We start from the raw sequence: 22,561 nt of genomic DNA, 5'->3' as shown, positions 1-22,561 counted from the left end.
GAAAACAAAATAGTTCCCAACAAAAACACAACGTTGCCTCGACATAACGACCTTCCTACAACATTGTACAAAAAGGTTGAGGATTGTTGTTGCCGAAGGTTGTAACAAGGATGTTATAATGTTGTAATTTAAACGAATGTTACTTTAGGTTGTGCTTAGGCGGCATGGACGACCACTGTACATTCATTCGACATCAATGAATCAGTTTAAATTTCATCTGACTGTTCAGCATCTCATTCAACAACGACAGAGGAGACGTGAGTATTGCTTTATTTCTTCTTGCTAAATAAGTCATTTGTGTAGTCCGGTTGTGTCAAGCTCTGATCTGTCCTATTGTTCACTGCTTATTTTTGACGTGTGTCTGCTATGGATCCATCTCTGGATTCCCTGTTGGATTTCTTTCTCTGACTGCTTTATCCGTACCAACAACTACACCTGGTCTTCAGCTGTGCTCCCCGGTCTGCTCTATTCTCCAGTCCAGAGCTTCAATGTAGTGTCTGCATTTTAATTAATTAATTACATTATTACTTTATTTATTTATTTATTTATTTATTTATTTATTTATATTTTAATGCTTTCTTGTTTACTTCTCGTTTGTTTACGTTCTCAATTTGTATTTTAATTTAGCCTACCCTTTGAGTTTAATTACATATAGTTAATTATTTAACATAATCTCAACTTTATTTTATACTGTTTGCTTATAATTAGATGTGTATTGTATGTATTAAATGTTGAGAAATATAAAATTAAAAAGTTTGATTATATTCATATGTGTGGCATGTTTACACTTTAAAGCTTACACATGCAGTTGTTAAATTAAAAAGGAAAAAAGAATGAACAATATTTAATATTAAGCAACACTGGAAAAGTATTACTGCTTATCCTGCATTCTAGGCAGTATTGATAAACTGCTGGGGAAAAAAGCATTATTGAATGTACAGTAGTAAGAACGTATCACAGTTGATGAATGTCACACGACAAGGTTGCTTCAGCCTTCTCACGTCTTACATTTCTACGTTGTAACAATGAAGCGAGCACGTAAGCGGTGACGTTGCCTTTGAAAAAATGCAACATTGTACAGACATCACTACAACGTAAATGTGTTTGTTGGGTTTGCCCTTGCAATCTAATATTAAAATCTGAAAATGCACTTCCTGTTGGTTTTCAGTTAAATTTTCAGATTACGTTTGTCTGAGGTATTGGGGGGGTGATTGTCGCGTGAGAACTGAAGAGCCGGGTGAGGGAGGTTGTAACTTCAGATAATTTTGGAAGGGCTCTTTCTATCCAAGACCAAAAAGGGCATGTGCACTGCACAGGTTGAGCCCTATGTGTGCACATGCCTGGCGCTGGCGCTCACCGGCTGCTTCACAAGCACATATGTCAGAGCTTAAAGTTAAACAAGCAACGGCTTTTTTTATCGATTATTTTTAACACAGTTGGCATTATGAAGGAACAGTATAGGAAACATCTGATTGACATCCAGCAGCTAAGCTTAGAATCTAAGCTTTCTGATTGGCTAAAGTAGACGTCTCACATCAGCATGTTCTAGACGTGAACGCGTATTTTCCGGCAATCTTCCTTCTGCGTTCACAGAGTGCAGCATTCCGGCAAATTACCGGTAATGTTACAACTTCTCTTTCTAGAAAATTGCCAGAACAAATTTACAGGTATTTTCAAAACGGGCCTGTTCACACATACAGACCTTTCCAGAAAATTGCCGGTAATTTTCTGGAAAGGTCTGTATGTGTGAAAGGGGCCTTTAATGTGACGCAAGAGAACATGGGAGTGTGTTTCTAGTATCAGAGATTTGTCACTTTGCTCACAGTTCATTGGTGAACTCAACCTGCCCTTAGGTAAGCGATATGGTGTAAAACACCATGGTGACTAAAGTGTGATAAAAGCGTACATGAACATGAACCAGAAGTCAACTTTTACCTCAGTATATTGAGGTACTTTCAACTGAAACTGAATGTTAAGTAGGGGCGGGGCTTTCTTTTTGCGCATCATTCCTTCCCATCAACCTAACGGTAAGTGGGGCGTGGTTAAGAATTATATTGTGGCTGAAGCCGTCAAACTGACGAAACCACCACTTTAAATGTGGAAGCAAAAGGTCATGTTTAATAAAGGGCGTCAAAGTGACTGCGCACACTAATGCGCAAAACGACAGGTGCAAAAACATCATTAAAAAAAAAAAAACCTTATGTTTGTTTTTTTGTTTTGACGCGCCGTCGTGTAGCGCCATGTAACGTCAAGGAGTGATTTTGCGTACTCTACTGCTTGACGCCAATGAAAAGCGATTGGGTTTGAATACTGAAAAACGTCTCGTAAAACGCAGACGATAAACGCAAACTAAAAGCGTCCCGGTGTGTAGGAGCCTAATAGTTCACCTAAAGAAAAACAATTTTAGCAGAACAAACATAGTAAATTTCAAACTCACATGGCCTTTAGAGTCAGTTTGTCTTCATAGCACCTTAAACCAAGGATTTTTGCAAACTAAATTGAAAATGATCTTGCTAGCCAGCTAATCCAGTTTCATGGTACAGACCCCTTAAAAATTGCTTCATGTGTCCCAAAAACTGGCTAATGTCTTAAGGGTTTGGAACGACATTAGAGCGAGTAAATGATGACACTTGACAATTTACATTTTGAGGTAAACAAACCGTTTTTTAAACACTCTTATGTGACTTACTGGTATTTCCAAACTATCTTCCATCCCACAAAACATACAACGATCTACAAATTGAGAAGTTTCAGTACAACTTTACATCTATCTGTCCTCAACAAATCTCTCAAAGTTCAAAATCCTTTAGGAAGTTGACTCACTGCTAAAGAGCTGGATTCTGCACCAAGAAATCCTTGAGAAGAATGTAAAACAAAACATGAACGCAAATCCACAAAAGAATTGCTCAGAGGAAAGTGACGGAACAGTTTGGAATGACCAAATCAAAGTCCAGACCTCAATCCATCAGAAATATTTTGAGAGACTCTGTACATGCAAGAAACCCTCTAATAATAGGGTTACATGCAAGAAACCCTGATTATTATTTTACTTTATTTTATTATTATAATTATTTTATTGATTAATTATTATTTTTATTATTATTATTATTATTATTATTACTTTTATATCTTCCACTTTTTCTTTCTTCTGTTGAACACAAAGGAAAATATTGACCTTATTCTGCATTGCTGAATTGCGCTCGTTTTTGCAATTGTTTTAGAACTTCTGATGCAGTTGTCTTTGTTAGAAAAACAAAGATTAATAAACGGTCAAACCACTTGCTCTACAAACAAGTGTGTTCACGACTATCCATAAAAAGTAGAATAATATAACATGAAAATATCAGTTTGCAACATCAAGCTGCATAACAAGCTGTTTTAATGGGTAAAATAATTCAATAAGGTAAATATTGAAGTATGTCAGCGTAAAATAGGGTATATGCCGAAGAATGCTAATAGGACTTTTAGTTTGCCAGTAACCTGGGTTAAGCGCTTCCGGCGAACTGTATGCCGATGTAAAAACCCGCACGTTCAAGAGCTGTTTTCTTTAAAAATCAGCAATCTCCACTGGCTGAGTGATATCTGATATAAAGTGTGTCTAAGATTGTACAAGAAGCACTGCATTAAATTACATCCCACCCCCATGTCTTTATAATATGAGCATTTATTTTACTCCAGTATATTCAATGGAGCTCCAGCAATAGCCTGCCAATTCTGACGGACGTGTGCGAGTAAACGGCTTTTCATCTCGATTTACGCTTGAGCAACTAAATGAATGCCAAAGTCTGGTTAACTGAATGTATTTTAATGACATTACAACATCAATGCTGTAAAGGGAACCTTATAAAAATGGAAAAAAAAGTTCACAATAACAGGTCACCGGAAGTTTATCAGCATGGGAAGAACACTAGCTCGGCATAGCACTCATTAACTTTAATGGTGCTTTTTGCTCCTACTATAGATGTGAATGCCTATTTTTCTCAACATTCTTCAGTATATCTTCCTTTGTGTTCAACAGAAAAAAGAAATTCATAAACATGAGCAAATGGAGTAAATGGTGAGGGGGGAAAGTAGTGAGGAAATGTACATTTTTGAGTAAACTATAGCTAGAACATCGGCAACATACAGTAGACAACATTTGAAGTTGATGAATAACTCAAATCTTGAGTTTTTAAAATTGTCCCAAGACAATAATCAATGCTGTTGAACAGTTTTAGGACATGAAATGTTTTGATCCACTTTGAATGTTGACTACTGTATATAAAATAACAACTTAACTCAATATAAATTCCAGATAAAGGAGTAAAACATGGCACATTGTGTTTGTTTACATCTATCTACCTGCTGTTGTTACACTGTCTAAAGTGATTAATAATGCATGTACTGTACAGTATCTGATAAAAAGGGCAGTCCTCCATCTTCTAAAATGCCGCATAAACTGTTAAAGGAAACATTACGTTATATTTGAAGAGGAATTCATCTTGAAACAAAAAGGGGGAGAAGTACCAAAGGTGTGGCAAAGAAAGATGCACAAAATAATAAACCTGAAGCGGTTTCCCAGAGTTTGTGGATATGGGAAATACAGCATGTGATTCTCATCACAGCTAATCCTTTTCTTGAATGTCCTGACAGTCATCTGAGTTCATCTTCATCATGACAGATCACTGGGCGGAGCTAAACACACATGCCCGACAAGGAAACACTCAAATGCAAGGCTATATGAGACCACAGTTACAAACATGCAGACAGTTAACCTACAATTGTCACTTTCGTTGCCGCTTTTCGATACCTAAACGCTTTTTAAACAGCATATTAATGATACAAAGCGTGTGTCAGGCCTGAACACTGACATGTAAACAAACTGTGTATACTCACAGTGTTGCACGTGCGATCAGCTGCCCGGAATGCGAATAGACGTCAGTCCTGCACATTAGACACCCATTTAAACCGGTTGATTTAAAACCCCTGATTCGGTTTGTGTGATATTTGAAGTGTATGGGTCGGAGAGGTTTAAAGTTGAGGCTGACTTCCTCCACGTCACCGAGATGACACAGCCCTAATTCTAGATCACACCCACCCGCCGCTCAAGCCTGCTATACAAACACGAATGAGCAAGTGATTTATCAACACTGATTTAATCGTGCACTTAGTAAAAGTGCCTGAAATAATAGATAATTCGGCTTGTTCGCATGCACGCTATTATACTTTTATACCAGAGAGTTAACGTTAAATAAAATAGCAAACTGTGTATGGCTTTAAATGGGTCTTGTGCTGTAAAAAACGACTTCTGAACTGTACATTTAATGCTGATAATAATCACTACAGAACTGGGAAGTGTAGATCAGAGTTCACTGTTGACGCTGTGTCACGTGATCTACACTAGTGAATCACTTTTTTTAATGAGCCGGTTCTTTAGAACTAATTGATTCACAAGGCATAATGCATGTCGTTCCGAATTAACAAATTAGTTTGGCACAATCTGAATTCGAAACAGTAATTAAACCACGTTAATAATTGTTTTGTTGATACACTACAGAAATTACAACGAAATTAGGAAGATTTATGTGACTGGTTATGTTCTTTATATATAGCGTTTGTTTTCTTTTAGTAATTACAAAGTAAAATACATGTATTTTGTAATGTGTTTCGGAAATAGTAGAACTGTTTAGCGAATCAAATAATGTTTTTTTTTTGTTTTTTGTTTTATTTAGTAATATCATTTTTACGTCCTCGTGCAAAAATATAATCCCTAATATCTGACTGTTTTTTGTTTTTTTTGGTCAATTTTTAATTCTCCTGTTCTCAAAATCTCTTGCTATGTTTGGTTCTCTGCACTGCCTTTGTGACTTAATTCGGTTTGTTCAGATCACTTTTCAACTCGTTCGATTGATTCAGTTAAAAGATTCGACTCACAAGAACAGTATGTTCCTGATTCGGACTGTGGCACAGGTCTGACAGAACAACACTGTGTTAAAAACATGGCTGAGGAGACTGTGTTAGCGGACACCGGGTGAGTGTGACGCTCTTAACACATAAGTATTTATATAAAAAGTCCTTAATGCTGTTTATTATATATCAAATGTACGTTATTATTGTTGCTCTTTATTTTCACCTGAGTTTGCAAACTAAGTGAACTGCAGTCAACCTTGCTGCTCTCTCTCTCTCTCTCTCTCTCTCTCTCTCTCTCTCTCTCTCTCTCTGTGTGTGTGTGTGTGTCAGGACACAAATGTTTATAATGACATGGATATTACACAGATATTACAAGAAGATGGTGAAATATGAGGACATTGCTGATGTTCCTATTTCTCAAAAGCATATGAATCATACAGAACTTTTCATACAGAGTTTCCTTTTAGAAAATAAAATTAAACAGGTTCCTGTGAGGGTTGGATTTATGGATAATAATAATAGAATATAATGGATAATAAAAATAATGGAAACCTATGGAATGTCCCCAAAATTAAGAATTAATGAAAAATAAACCTGCACTAAAAAACAAACCTGAAAAATGCTGGGATTTGTGTTGACACAACATGAAGGAATTGAGTTACAGATTTAGGTGAATTGAACAAAAACAATTCAGTTTTTACAAAAAAAAGAAAAAAAATAAAAACTCAAGAATTTTTTTTCAGCTTATGTTAAATAAGTAGCTTGAACAAACAGCAAACATCATTGTGTGTTTCAGGACACAAAAGTTTATTACAGAGATATGACGAGGACATTGCTGATGTTCCCACCTCTCAAAAGTGTATAAATCATACAGAACTTTTCATAATCATAGGCGTTTCAGTGTGGAGTTTGCATGTTCTTCCTGCATTGGCGTGGGTTTCCTCCGGTTGCTCCGGTTTCCCCCACAGTCCAAAGACATGCGATATAGGTGAATTAGCCGTATTGTATCTGTGTAAATTTGAGAGTGTATGGGTATTTCCTAGTACTGGGTTGCAGCTGGAAGGGCATGCGCTGTGTAAAACAAATACTGGATAAGTTTGCGGTTCATTCCGCTTTGGCAACCCCTGATGAATAAATGGACTAAGCCAGAGGAAAATTTATGAACGAATGAGTTTGAACAAACATCAAACATAATTTTTTCGAGTGCATGTGTGTTTGTGTGTGAGTGTATGTCTGCATGTTACTTCTTTCTTTTCATTCTCACATGTTAATTTCTCTTTTAACACCAAACTCTCTAATAATTAATTGCCTGTATTGATTGTGTGTGTGTGTTGTGATATAATTATTACAGTATGTCTTTGATTGACAGACGTTTGATTTCACATTCTCTTGACTTTAGACTGGCACAGCGTGCACTGATGTTACTTGGTATTCATAGTCTCTTCTACAGCGTTTTCTATTTCTTGGACAAGAAAGTAAGGTAAAATATGTCCAAATATAATTTACAGACTAACTCTACTAAGTGTCCATACCATGTAACGCATCAGTATATGGTCGCTTTACAGTGTTCATGTTATTACATAAACACAGTCCTTTCACAACCTATAGGCTACTGAATGGGAACCGGTTTTCTAAAATCAAATCTTCAAATCTTTTTTTTCACACAGTTTGATTGAATGTACTAAATGTTTTCTTCTCTTTGTGGTTTTTCTTCTTTTCCTAATAGTGTTTTAGTGTCATTTCTCAAGGAGCATTTAAAAAATCTGAATTTTTTCATTACAAACAGTTATTAAATCAGTTATTATAACATTTTATTTGATGACATGTTGATGACATGGTTTATGACCGTTATGTAGTGCATAACATTGCATGTGTTATAGAAAGTGGACCTCTTATTTGTTTTGGTTTCATTTTAGTTTTGGGACATTAAGAATCATCACTCTTTAATCAGTATATGAGTTTGTTTAATAAATGTGCATTATTCATTAATTAATTAATTTATTTATTTATTGATACCATCAGATATTTGTAATAGTTTAGTAATATATTGAACTATCATATAATTCTCTGCAGTTTTTTTGTTTAATTTCTAGTCCAAATTAGGGCTCTGATTGATCAACCAGAGATCGATATCAGACCGATAATCATATTTAATGACTTGATCGGTACTTGCTGATCTGCAGTGCATTTTCGAAAACCATCGTTAGCCAACTAAGGCCGCAAGTTGTGTCGTTACAAACATAGTTTGTTGATTTGGCATTTCCCAAATCCATCGTTCCAACGAACATTCACAAACTGCGTTGCAAACTTGTACACTTGCAACTACACCTCTTAAGCTGTAGCTAGAAACATAGTTCCTGGCTGTGTTCTATTTCCACTAATTCCTCCTATCTATGCCCTATTCATTTAGAACATTCCAACATTTAAAGGTGGAATGATAAAAAAAGCATTAAAGTCCTCTCTCTTAGGTGTAATTTGCTTTTACAGTATTTTTACAGTTCAGTTTTTGCAATCTTTACAATTGCGTTCCCTTCACAGTGCACTTTAAAAGCATTGATGTCATTTTGAACACAGCCGTGGCTTAAGATGAAAGCTATAGGCAACCTATTATTTAAAAGCAGAATTTATGTTATGTCTGCAAAGCTTGTGAAAACAAAAAAAACATAGTATATGTTAATGGTTTTAATCTATAGTAGGTTATTTATTAAGAAATGTAGCCTACTGTATATGACATGAGCCAGTTAGAACATTTCTGCAGTGGTTAGCATGTGTCAAATTGTAAAAGTAGACTTAAAATAAAATACAATATCCCACTTACTATTAATAATAATAATAATAATAATAATAATAATCTACATCATTATTAACATTACTATTAAAGTAGGATTTTTTTTAATTGTCTAATAAATAATAAATATAAAATTTCATTTTTTAATAAATCATTGTTTATTTATTTATATGATTTATATATGACATCACAATACGTGTTAGCTTTTGTAAGTGATTTGATGTTTTAGAATAGAATATGTAATGTTCTCAATAATATTTGTAAAGGAAACAAAGGCCCTTTATGTGTCATGATCAACAGCGATCTAACCACCAGAGGTCGTTGGTAAACACTCACACACAAATAGGACTACAAATCTGTTTGATATGGACTACTTATTTCGTCATGCAACACACACACACACCTGGTTCCTGATCCTGACTGATTGCATACACACAGCTGATGCTGTCCTTATCAAGCAGATTTGTAATACTAAGTGTGTGTGTGAGTGTTTACCAGCGACCTCTGGGGGTTAGATAGCTGGTGATCATGACAATATGTGCCATTTACATATATTTCAGTTAATATGGAAAAAAGTGCATGTTTTTACCAAACTAATTGTTTATGCATGTGCGTATAAAACAATATAATTTGCACAAAGAAATGATGGGGTTCTTCTCTAAAGTAGTTGTTACTCCACCCCGTTTAGGGCATCATTATGGGCATTTTACGTAAAAATTACGTAAGTAATTTATAGACCTACTTCCTTTAAGTAAAGTAGTATTTGATTTATAGGTGTGCATTTAAATTTTTTAGGCATCAAATATGTGCTCTAAACTTTTTCTTGATTGAGATATGTTTAATTCTTCTTTCATCCTTTGCAATGTTTCCAAATAGCATTGTTAGTCTTATAATTATAATTATATAAAAAATTGTAATATAACTATAAATAACACGTAATTATAATGGTTATAAGAGACATGTTTAAGGCATAAAATACAGCATCCCTAAATTATTCTCTTGGGTAAGAAAAGATCTCCAATTAAGTATCATACTTAAAGGGAAAATGTACTTTATGTGTTATAAAGCTTGAAGAATCAGAATCGGTACTCTGTATCGGCCGATTACCATGACAAGGCATCAGTACTCGTATAGGCTGCAAAAATCCTGATCGGATCATCCAAATATCTAAAAATGTTTAAATAAAGAAGCACTTTCTAGACAAAGTAAAAGATATCATTTTTTTTCAGAAATAAAAAGTGAAAATTAAGTGAGTTTTTCTTTAAAATAAGCATAATAACCAGCCAATTTGAAAAATACAATAATCTTATACCAAAGCGAAAATTTATATTTTGCTTACTCTTATTTTGGAAAAAATTTTGCAGCTTATTTTGGAAAAGCTTCATTTTTTTTTTTTTACTTATTTCTGAAAATAGGACAACTTTCTTTGTTTGTCATTGAATGCAATTATTTTTAGATAGTTGGAATAGAAACAAGACACAAGTGTAACATGGACACTGTAATTTACAAACTTGTTATACATGGTTCTATTAATTTTTCTCTCTGTCTGTCTTTGTATTTATCTATCTACATCAAATCATTCATTCAACATTTTCATCTGCCTCATGTTTGCTCTTTGGAGCTGAATTAAGAATGAGAGCTTGAGATTTAACTTTATCCCAGGTCATGGTGGAGTGCCGACTGGTTACCCTCATGGTGCCCAACATCTAAGGACCAGTTGAAGCAGGCAGAAGAGAGGATGCTGCAGAGTGAGTAACCATTGCGTCCTTAGCCAGATGCCATTGTGTCATTTGTTCATATTATTACATGTCCCAGTCCTCTTCTGTCATGTCCATTAATTTAATTAATCCATTAAATGTATCGAACCGCATTTCTTACTTTTTATTTGTTTTATATATTACATTTGCTTATTATTTTAGTTGAAATGGGCTACATGTACAGCAAGTGTTTTTCAGCCACTTAAAAACTTCAGTTGAAAGGTTAAAGTGAATGTTCAGTACCCACCTCGGGCATCTAAAATACTGTGTATTTAAATGTAAATACCTTTTGTACAGTAGAATAAAAACCAAAGTGATGCATATGTGCATAAAATATAGCTTCTACACTTTCAAACGAAACCACTTAAGGGGGTCTGGTGCAATGCTAGCCCTTTAAATCTTAAAGCAAAGTCGATGACGTCGACTTTAAGTGTTAAGGCAAATCATTAGATTACTGATGTCCTAGTACGCATAGCAAGCTTCAATCCTAGAAAAAAGGTATTTCCTTATTTTGATGACAGCCTTTCCACAGATTAGTATTAAGCTAATGTAATGGTAATTGTAAAATGCAAAACTTAAATTTATGCTAATGTAACCCAGCCTGTCCTACACCACTCAACCCGCTCCGAGTTGGTATTGAACCGACAACCTTCCGCATGGGAGTCGGTTGCTCTAACAAGGAGGCTAAAGACCAATGCCTCTAGTGTCTGTCACTAGAGCACCTATAGAGGTCAGAGGAGTGAGGTTTACCTGAACAGCACTCACTAGCTGGCCTTTCGTTACACTAACAAACGTATGATCAAAAGAAATTCAATTCAAATATATAAAATATGAATTGATGTATACTTTAACCTTTAATAATATAGTTTAATTAGAGTCATCCACCATAATTTTGTGGCTAAAAAGTATCAGCTCCACGTTTTTGGTACCGTTTTAAAAGTATTAATTTAGCACCGTTATCGAAATAGCCCCAAACAATACCCAACCCTAAAAACTTACATATTATTTGACTATAAGCTACCTTTTTTCTTAAATTCTTGTAAGCCACTTGCTCTTTTTAAAGTTCATTCTCAAAAAAGAAACACATTTATTTCCTCTTTTCCTGTAATTCTTTTCAGACATCGCAAGCAAGCTCTGCAGGCAGTCTGTCCACATTTCTGACAAAAACTCACTGTGGACATTGATATCTAAGGGACCAGCAGAAAATAAGACCCCTCTGGTGCTGCTGCATGGATTTGGGGGCGGTGTGGGACTCTGGGCATTGAACCTAGACTCCCTTTCGCAACAGAGACCCGTTTACGCCTTTGACCTGCTGGGCTTTGGGCAGAGCAGCAGACCTCACTTCAACACAGATGCCCAGGAGGCTGAGATTCAGTTTGTGGAGTCCATCGAACAGTGGAGGGAGAAACTTGGCCTGGAAAGTATGGTTATGGTGGGACATAACCTAGGAGGATATCTGGCTGCTTCCTACGCAATCACATACCCAACCAGGTTTGTAACTAGTGGTTGACCTACATAGTTCATGCAGAAAGTATTCATAGCGCTTCACTTTTTCCAAATTTTTTTATAATAAAGCCTTATTCAAAAATGGATTAAATTAATTCGTTTTCCTTCAAAATTCTACACACAATACCCCATAATGACAATGTGAAAAAAAACATTTTTTGAAATTGTTGCAAATTTATTAAAAATAAAAAACGTATTCCGCGGTCTCCAGAAACGTCCGCAGGACTACGTTTCCACAATGAGCCTGGGTTGTTTTTTTCTGAGCCTGATAATGAAAACAAAACACGAATACAATTGACAACTAATACAATGGATTTTATTTTAAGCAAACTGCAAAAGAAACATCTCTGACATCATGTGATTTAGGAAAATCATATGCAGATTGCAATTGTTCTCATTTTTTAACATTCTAAATAATATCTTATACATATTTCTTAGCTGCGTGTCATTGTTGTTCTACTTTCTCAAAAACAAATGCGTAATTATCCGATTTCTGAATATTCTCCTCTTGATAAATAGAAACTCGTCTCTGTGTCCTGTTGTGCAAACCACTGTTATTCACATCCTTCCTGTTTCTCCATTTCCAACAAGCTTTAAGTCCGTCAGCAATTTGACCTCAGAATTTGATTCTAAACATTTTCTGTTAGCATCAGATTTCAGCAGCATTTCCTGGATGTAGCTTTGCTTCCATCATCTCCATAAAGGTTTTTTGCCATAATATGACAATTAAAGAACCTAAACAGACTTATTACAACACGTCCTTCTCTTTACCCAAGAGTAAAGCACCTGATTCTGGTGGAACCGTGGGGTTTCCCAGAGCGACCCGAGCCAGGAAACCAAGACAGGCCGATTCCAGTGTGGATCAAAGCTATAGGAGCAATGCTGAGCCCATTCAACCCGCTTGCTGGGCTCAGATTGGCTGGACCTTTAGGTAAGATTTATTCTTATCTTAAAGTGAAAATCAAAAGTAATAATGAGAGAGAGAGAGAGAGAGAGAGAGAGAGAAATCGTAGCTCAAGGCGCTAAATATGTGCTTGTATATCTGAAATGATGTGGAACACAGTTAATAAAGGCTGTCATTAATGAAATCCCAGGAACAGATTTAAGCAAGATGTTGCACTGGCAATTTCACTAAAAATATTCACTCAGTAATTGGAGTGTGCCTCTTATCATACCTGGCTCATATCTCATTCCTTAATCGCTCTGCCTTTCCAGAAATGCTTCAGTAAAATAGTTTTGCAGGAACAAATTAGCCTTCATCAAAACCCTTCAGTTTTCCAGGATCTGAATATGTGTCTTTAAGTTTGTAGATTGATATTAATGTTGTTCTGATCATATTTCACAAAACTAGCTGTTGAATAACTCATCTAGGATGATATTTAATGTGTGTTACTCTCTTTTTCTATTTTATTACATGATGATGTTTGATCTTGTTTCATCTTAATTTCAGATAATTACTAAATAGTTACTAAATTATCCCCAGGGCAGAAAGCATTGTGATTATAAGAAATGCGTAACCTTTGAAAAAAAAAAGTCATTAGTTATACAGTAGTTACTAGTTAGTAACTGAATTACATCAGTATAAATGTAACTCTTTCCCAGAGATGGGTTGCGGCTGGAAGGGCATCCGCTGCGCAAAAACTTGCTGGATAATTTGGCGGTTCATTCCGCTGTGGCGACCCAGGATAAATAAAGGGACTAAGCCGACAAGAAAATGAATGAATGATGAATAAAAGTAACTCATTACCAGGGAAAGTAACTATTGAGTTACTTTAGAAATGAAAAAAACTATGTTGAATTAACAATTGTTCACTAAACTAAATTGTTCTATAGAGTAAAAAACACTATAGCTTATTAATGTTGCTGTGGGACAATGTGAAATATATTTATTAAATTTAAAATTGTATAATTGTAAATATTATCACTTATACACTAACCGGCCACTTTATTAGGTACACCTCACAAGTACCGGGTTGAAGCCCCTTTCGCCTTCAGAACTGCCTTAATCCTTGGGGGCATAGATTCAACAAGGTACTGGAAATATTCCTCAGAGGTTTTGCTCCATATTGACATGATAGCATCACGCAGTTGCTGCAGATTAATCAGCTGCACATCCATGATGCCAATCTCCCGTTCCACCACATCCCAAAGGTGCTCTATTGGATTAAAATCTGATGACTGGAGGCTATATGAGTTACTGTTGCCTTTCTATCAGCTCCAACCAGTCTGGCCATTCTCATCTGACCTCTGGCATCAACAAGGCATTTGCGCCCACAGAACTGCCGCTCACTGGATATTTTCTCTTTTTCTGACCATTTTCTGTAGAGATGGTTGTGTGAAAATCCCAGTAGATTAGCAGTTTCTGAAATACTCAGACCAGCTTGTCTGGCACCAACAACCATGCCACGTTCAAAGTCACTTAAATCACCTTTCCTCCTCATTGCTCGGTTTGAACTGCTGCAGATCGTCTTGACCATGTCCACATGCCTATATGCATTGAGTTGCTACCATGTGATTGGTTGATTAGAAATTTGCGTTAACTAACAGTTGGACAGGTGTACCTAAAAAAGTGGCCAGTGAGTGTATAGTGGAACAATAAAACATAATAGGTAATCGATAGAACTTTTATTAATTACCACAACTTGCAAACAAATAGGCTTAAAAATAAATGATGCTTCTTAGGAAATGTAAGAAAACAGAATTAATATTACAGGATAATTTTTAGAATATTATATAGAGTATATATTGATATAAAATATAAAAATAACTGACATCTTTTTATGGTTGAAACACAGATTTGCCGATTACATAAGATACTGTACATTTCAGCCTGTTCCTTTCAACAAACCTTCTAATGTCCATTCATATTTTAATCTTTAATAATGACTAGTTTTTGTTGTCCAACCTGGGTCATGGTTATAAACTTCAAATTGTTCTTTCACTTTCAATTGTGAGTAGTCTATAGTATGTCCATATCATGTCCATGTGTAAAACTTTGCAATGTGAGTGATGGACATTGCAATTCCTTGAAATTCTGTCAGAGTTTTCTGTCAAGTTCTGTAGGACTCTGAATAGGGCTGGACATTAGTAGTCACTGACATTAGGAACATGTGACACGTGAGCAAAGAACTGTTAATACATTAAGATAAAAATTGTATGAGTGATTCATTTTTTTTTTCAGGTGGATTTAAACTTTTATTTTTATTTCTTTATTTATTTTTTAAATGTGTTTGAATTGCTCTTTAGGTCCCACTCTTGTGCAAACACTGAGACCCGACTTCAAAAAGAAATTTGCAACTATGTTTGATGACAACAGAGTCACAGAATACATCTACCATCTTAATGTCCAAAGTCCAAGGTACGTGGATCCAATCCATCCATCCATTGTTCTATTATTCGTTCTGTCTATCGTTCAACCTGTTATTCTTTCATTCTATTGTTTAATCTATCATTCTATCGATTGTTCTATCAATTGTTCATCCATCCATCTATCATTTATCTGTCTATTATTCTATCTATCATTCTATTCCTATATTTATAGTTCTAATGTTTGTTCTATTTATCATTCGTTCTTCACTCTTGGAAAAAATGGTAAAATGTTGTACCAAAGAAGGTACAAACCCTTGTCCCTACGGCAGTACCTTTTTATGGAACAGAATTGTACCTTAGGACAAAGAAACAATTTTGTACCATTGCAGTCTCTCTGTCTATCTATTGTTCATTCGTTCTATCAATCATTCTATCGACCTTTTCTATTTTTTATTCTATCTTGTTCATTTCTCCATCCATCCGTCCATCCATCCATCCATCCATCCATTCTATCCCTCTTCTTATTGTTCTATTGTTTGTTCTTTCCATCAATTGTTCTATCAATCTTTCTTTTTTTAATCTAGCTATAGTTAATTTTTCCATCCATCATTAGTTCTGTCTATCTATCTATCTATCTATCTATCTATCTATCTATCTATCTATCTATCTATCTATCTATCTATCTATCTATCTATCTATCTATCTATCTATCTATCTATCGTTCTATCGTTCTATCGTTCTATCGTTCTATCTATCTATCGTTCTATCTATCTATCGTTCTATCTATTGTTCATTTCTCTGTCTGTCTGTCTGTCTGTCTGTCTTGTCTGTCTGTCTGTCTGTCTGTCTGTCTATCTATCTATCGTTCGTCGTTCTATCAATCATTCAATCGATCTTTTCTAATTTCATTCTATCTTGTTTATTTCTCTATCCATCCATCCATCCATTCTATCTCTCTTCTTATTGTTCTATTGTTTGTTCTTTCTATTAATCATTCTATCAATCTTTTTTATTTTTCATTTTAACCATAGTTAATTTCTCCATCCATCATTAGTTCTGTCTATTGTTCTATCATTCTATTCCTCTATTTATAGTTATGTTATTTGATCTATTTATCATTCGTTTTATCAATCTTCTATTTAATCTATCTATCTATCTATCTATCTATCTATCTATCTATCTATCTATCTATCTATCTATCTATCTATCTATCTATCTATCTATCTATCTATCTATCTATCTATCTAACTGTCTGTCTGTCTATTTTTCTACTGATCTTTCATTTATCGTTCTATCTATTGCTCTATCATTCTATCCACCTATTGTTCAATCATTCTATTTATCAGGACCAGGATTCCTCAAAAGAGATAGAAAAGCTACATGGTGGCAGTGCACTTTTCACTATTGGTTGGGTTTAGGGAAGGGTTCAGGTCACTGGTTCGCAAGGTGAGCTGTAGGACAAGGCCTGCCACCTTGTGGAAATCACAAGAAAGCTGTGTATCTGAAACATACAACCAAATGTACCCTGAATAGTGTATTTTAAAATTGCAAAAATTTAGATAGCACCCTCTAGTGGATTTTTTATCCAAAACATGCTTAAATGCATTGTATTATTCGCTATACAAAAATATAGGCTGAGGCGTTTATTTCCCATGAGCCTGGGCTGTATCTATCTGTCTGTTTATATGTCTGTCTTATTTTTTCTCTATTATGTTTCTGACGTGAATGCCATTGTATAATATATATGTGCTGTAATGCTGACATGCTCATAACGGCGTACATGTTTGTTTTGTTTTTATTATGATTATTATTTTTAGCGGTGAAACAGCCTTTAAAAACATGACCATTCCATATGGCTGGGCAAAGAGGCCCATGCTGCAGAGAATTGGCCTGATTCACGACGACATCCCCATTACCGTGATCTATGGCTCACGCTCCAGCATAGATGGCCACTCCGGCAATTCAATCAAAGAAATGAGGCCAAACTCCCATGTCGAGATCATTGTGAGTTCTCCATTCACTTCTCAGCACACACCGCCACACATAAAAGACTCCTGCATTTCTTAAAGGGGTTATACCTTCCTCTTTTTACACTTAGTTATGAATTTAGAATCAGAATATGAGTTCAGAATTATGAATATTTTGAAAGGGAAATCATGTTAATATAAACTTTATTGCCCAAAGTCTAGCTTTACCAGGCCATTTGATGATATCGCATATGGATAAATGAGGATTCTTGATGCAGTGCCGCCTGAGGAATCGTAGATCCCGGATGTTCAGCTTAGGCTTGCGCCTGTGTCTTTTACACACTGAAATTCCTCCTGATTCCTTGAATCTTTTAATTATGGTATGCACTGTTGAAGGTGAAATATTCAAATGTCTTCTTATATTTCTTTGAGGAACATTGTTTTTAAACATTTCAATAATTTTCTCACGGCAGTCCTCTGCTAATCTTTGCTCCTAAAAGACTAGACCTTTCTTGGATGCTGCTTTTCTTGATGTCTATAGCGCTTTTACAACGTACGTAGAAATAAAACATAAATGAAAATGTCTTGTCTTAGTCCTATCAAAATAGCAAACACTGAACATCTTTCTATATTTAGGCTGCTTTATTTATTTATTTATTTTAGACCACTTATTTGTACTAAATGTTTGTGCTTTCATTTTAGTTGTCTTTTACTTCTTCAATTCTATTTTCCAAAACAAATCCTCTTTGCACTTAAAAAGTTTACAATAAAGCGTGTTAACAAATTTTAAATGATTAATGAAGGAATTTTAATGCTTTGACTTATTGTTTAATATCATTTACAAGCACAGTGGCTGCTGTATGGGCTATTTCTGTCCGTTCGCATCCCGTCCCTTTGCGCCCAGGCGGCTCATTCACAAACTGCGGTCATACACTAAAAACAGAGCGGCACCTATTTCAAACGGCGACGGTACAAGCCGCGGCGTTAATAGCCACTTTGAACTCTCACCTACTGTAGATTGTGTCAAAGCAGCTTAACGTAAAAGTTTGAGTAAATTGAAAGTGAAACTATGACAGTTCAGCCTTTGTACCAAATTATATTTAAAATAACCTGTTGACATCACCTGTTTCAAATAACATCATTATTTAAGCAATTTACCTGATTACAAGCCCTAAATTTCCCCTGTCCCAACTGTTTGAATGTGTTGCAGGTCTGAGTGACAGAAAAGGATGTATATTTACAAATGAAATAAAGTTGACCAGACAAAACAGGAAATATTTTGCGTTCATGTTGTCTGCAATAAAATACAAGTCAAATCACAACTTTCTTTTTTTTCTATTTGCGCTTTTCATACTATATATGGGGTTGTATAATGTATGCACTATATAATGTATATATATACACATTATATAATAGATATAACATAACACTTTACATTGTGTAGTACATATAACTTTTCTAAATCCTAATGCTGGGTTCATCCAGTGGCTTTTAAAACACACTTATATGGTTTGAGGCAATTGGTCTACTTAAGTGGTTTGAATTCTCTTAAAGGGATAGCTCACACAAAAATTGAAAGTTCTCTCATCAATTACTATTTACTTGACTTTCTTTCCTCTTTCTTAAAGAAGTCTGCAAAGCTGTAACAATTAACTGATTGTTTTCTGCATTCTTCGAAATATCTTCTTTAGTTTTAAACAGATGAAAGAAACTCATAAAGGTTTGGAACCACTTTAGAGAAACTAAATAGTATGTGAATATTCATTTTTGGGTGAACTATTCCTTTAGCTTTTTAAGTCTTACAGTGTAAAGTATGGGTTGTGTGAATCCAATTACACGGGTTTAGATTGATTAAAAGAGATATCCTAATCTTTATAATGGAGCTCAGGGGGAAAACTGTAAAAATGCCTATTATTTATTTGGGCATGATGATAAGCAGCATATTCATAAAGTAAATTAACATTGAATTAGCTTTAGCTAGATGATAGAACTTCAGCAAGTAACTTGTTATACCCGGTGGGAGTTTTCATTTTAATTCATTCTAATAGATGCAAGTAGCCTTGCAAAAGTTTTGCCATTGCTGGAATTGGCAGACAATCCAAAATCAAAAGGTTTTGTTTTGCACAATGAATGGGCTTGTGTTCTAGACTGACTTCTCTTAGCACAGAAACTCAGCTAATTAGTCTAATTCCACATCGCCATTGTGTAATGTACTTATACACAAAGAGCCAAGTGCAAATATTACACCAATTCACATCACAATCTTTGCCACTGGTTCATAATAAACACCCATATTTAATTATGGCACTTCTGATTGATGCACACATTGTTTTCTTGGTATGCTTAGTTGTTGTCTGTATACCTAAAAACGTGTTGATGTGCATTGGTTTTAGGTCATACGAGGTGCCGGACACTATGTTTATGCTGACCAGCCTGATGATTTCAACCAGAAGATACTTCATGTCTGTGATACAATAAGCTGAATAGGGATGAAGGTATATTTTTCTTCTGGAACTATCCAAACAGAGCTTATGGTGTCTCCACATTGGCTCATGCATGTCAACACATGATCTTCGTTGCATATGAAATTTGGACTGGAGATTTGGGAAGCCACTGGGTTTGAAAACCACATGTTTTGCACCACTACTGGACTTTTTTGAAGCATTTGTGTTTGTGTGTGTGTGTGTGTGTGTGTGTGTGTGTGTGTGTGTGTGTGTGTGCCAATCAATTGGGTCATTTCATGTCAGATCAACAACATTTCCAAATATTCCCTTACCGTACGTTCACACCGAAAGCGGCGAGAGACCCTGGCGACAACGCTGTCTGCCTTCAGCTCCGGCGGCGAGAGCGTCAAAACTCGCTACATTGATTTAAAGGAGCCGTTGCAGCATATCAGTTACATTCCTGCATAAAACATGTTTCTAGCGTGAAAATGTTGCGCACTTATCAAATTCATATAACAATGGAAGATCAAGTTGCGTGTAGTGTGGCTTTGCTCTTTTTATCCAATATGTGTCCATTTGTCTGAAATATCCTGAAGCAGCAATACTGTTTTGTACTGTCATGTCGTGTGAGATTGCCGCTTTTTAAAGATAAATTTATATAACATTAATGGACATCAGTAACTCGCCAGTAAGTTATTTAATGTATGTTCCTGTAAGAAAACATTGTAAATAATTGAAAATCCAGCGACCGCAATAATCAAACACTTGGGAACAACTGTGGTCGGAACCAAAGTTCACAGGTCTGTGTTCTCTGAACTCCCATCAAGCGGTGGACGTCTTGATTCTGATTGCTTGCCGCCAAACCACGTCATAGCTCATTACCATAAAGTTGACTTGATTTCAACTCTCCTCGACGCCCACGCCAGAGAAGATGCTCCGCGCCGCTCCTTGCCGCTTAACGCCGCCGGCTCTCATTGAAAATTAATGACTTCTGGCTACTTTGACGCTCTCGCCGCTTTCGGTGTGAACGTACGGTTACTCTGAAATTTTATTTTCTAAAGACAATCTTTGAAGTAGTCGACCATAAATTGTTAAGAATATTAAATAAGAAAAGATCTTTGATTGATATTCACAAAAGGGCTGTTTGGGTTTGATAAATGAATAGGTTTTACCTGACATTTTTTATTGTCAGGTTTGGTTGTCTGTATATTAACTCAGGAAGCATTATTAAATGCATTAATATCTCTGAGCATATTTTTTTGTGTTCAAAAAAATAAATTCTGGTCTTTGTTCTTGGATATACTGAATGTTTAAACATATTATTGTTTCAGAATAATAACATGCATTACATACCTGAGTGCCTTATATAATATGTTTGCAAAAAATGGTGTATGCTGCTTAAGTATTAAATCTCAGAATGATTTTCAGATCATAGATCTTAACAGACTTTTATTTTGTAGTCTTCAAGGCCCTGTATGATTCAGTTATACTGTGAATATCGATCCAAAATAGTCCAAAATAGTTGAAAACCAAATGCAGATCACTTTGCATACAGAGCTGACATGGAATGATCCATTAAGTTTGCGTGTCACATTATGACTATATTGATGCTTATATAATGATGTGAAAAATGTGAAAAGTATCTATTTTTAAATGTGAAAATGTTGATTTTAATAGAAATTTATTATGACAATGTACATATATACTTAGATATGTATTATGTATATTAATATATATTAATACATTATATTAAATTTGTTATATGTAAATATTTATAACATCGAAGACACAAAGCCATGCACAAGATGGCGACAGAAACCGCATAATAAGCCCTTAGAGGAGGAAAAACCCTACATAACTTTAAACTACAGCTGATCTAATCATTTTAAACTGGTAAGTGACTTTCTAAGTCGATCTCTTTCTTTTTTATGTTGTAGTGCTGTATTTATACTCTAGTAATTGTAGTGGTACTCGTAGCAGTGGGATATGGCTGTATATCGTCACTGGTGGGACACTAACACCCCATTCACATGGGGCGACAGCGTCAACGCTTTCCATTCACTTTAAATGGATGACGTCAAGCGTTGTCGAATTGAATTGTGGGTCCGTTGGCGCTGCTTCTGGAGTTCTGCTCGCTGCAAAAGTCGGGACTTTCTCAACTTGTCAAGTGTCAATGGAAGCGTCAACTAATCAGATTGATATATGAAAATACACCGGCTCAGACAGTAGCCGATTGCTGACTCATTTCATTGGCTGGCGCTATGATGATCGTGTCAGCCCCAACTTTAGACATGCCCTCTGTCAAGCGCTGAAGCCCTGTGTGAATTGGGCGTAAGGCACTCGGGCTACAGCCTCGAGTCAACGCATGCCTCCCATCAGTGTCGATATATAGTCATGTCACCCTGCTACTCGTAAATATGAGCAATATCACATGAGCAGCAGTGCAAACATGGCTATATGCAGGCAGAGTACCTTAGTGTCCCACCAGTGACAATATACAGCAATATCGCACCTCTACTCATGTGATATTGCGTTTATACAACAGGTCGATGGCATAATCATTTATATAAAAAAGAAAATCAAACACAGAGAGTCTCAAAAATCCTGTTGTATGAAGAGCTACATTCTTTTCGCCATTCATTCACATCTGCAGTAGATGTCAAAACAACAGAAAGTATTGCTACTTTACAAACATCACTTTAGAACAAGTATTTGAATGACATGGCGTAATATCTAAATTAAATCTAATCTCACATTTTAAGATTATAAGGCTGAACGGCATGAAATGCCATCAGTCTACAGAGATTCCTCAGTATTTCTCTGTTGCAATTGGGAGATCACAGTAATTAGCCCTGAAAAAGCCAAAGCAAAGCAAACACTAGCAGATTAAAATGATATACT

General features: G+C 35.5%; 2 protein-coding genes across 6 annotated transcripts in view; one reads left to right on the top strand and one right to left on the bottom strand.

Annotated features, from left to right (window-relative positions):
• ano10a (anoctamin 10a) overlaps positions 1-5,052 on the bottom strand; it is an 83,158-nt gene extending 78,106 nt beyond the window's left edge. For 2 of the 3 annotated variants that reach the window (XR_015510579.1, XM_087286088.1), the window contains exon 1: positions 4,876-5,052. The gene's annotated coding sequence lies outside the window, so the exon portion shown is untranslated. 3 annotated transcript variants of the gene reach the window in all.
• Positions 5,053-5,919: 867 nt separating this feature from the next.
• abhd5a (abhydrolase domain containing 5, lysophosphatidic acid acyltransferase a) lies at positions 5,920-21,429 on the top strand. 3 transcript variants are annotated; one of them, XM_087286649.1, is made up of 8 exons: positions 5,920-6,010; positions 7,289-7,369; positions 10,340-10,425; positions 11,553-11,925; positions 12,717-12,871; positions 15,187-15,298; positions 17,067-17,253; positions 19,610-20,714. In XM_087286649.1, exons 1-8 carry the CDS (start codon positions 5,979-5,981, stop codon positions 19,697-19,699), a joined length of 1,116 nt encoding a protein of 371 aa, XP_087142775.1. In that variant the 5' UTR covers positions 5,920-5,978; the 3' UTR covers positions 19,700-20,714. The 3 variants fall into 3 exon arrangements, with proteins under 3 accessions (XP_087142775.1, XP_087142776.1, XP_087142774.1); XM_087286650.1 differs by lacking the exon at positions 7,289-7,369 and having other exon boundaries at positions 19,610-21,429; XM_087286648.1 differs by lacking the exon at positions 5,920-6,010 and having other exon boundaries at positions 7,227-7,369.
• The last annotated feature ends 1,132 nt before the right edge of the window (positions 21,430-22,561 follow it).

This window comes from Danio rerio, chromosome 16 (genome assembly GCF_052040795.2).
Source record: "Danio rerio strain M-AB ecotype USA chromosome 16, GRCz13ab, whole genome shotgun sequence".
NCBI classification, from domain to species: Eukaryota; Metazoa; Chordata; class Actinopteri; order Cypriniformes; family Danionidae; genus Danio; species Danio rerio.
The sequence above is the reverse complement of the archived record's forward strand: the minus strand, read 5'-3'. Positions and strand labels throughout refer to the sequence as shown.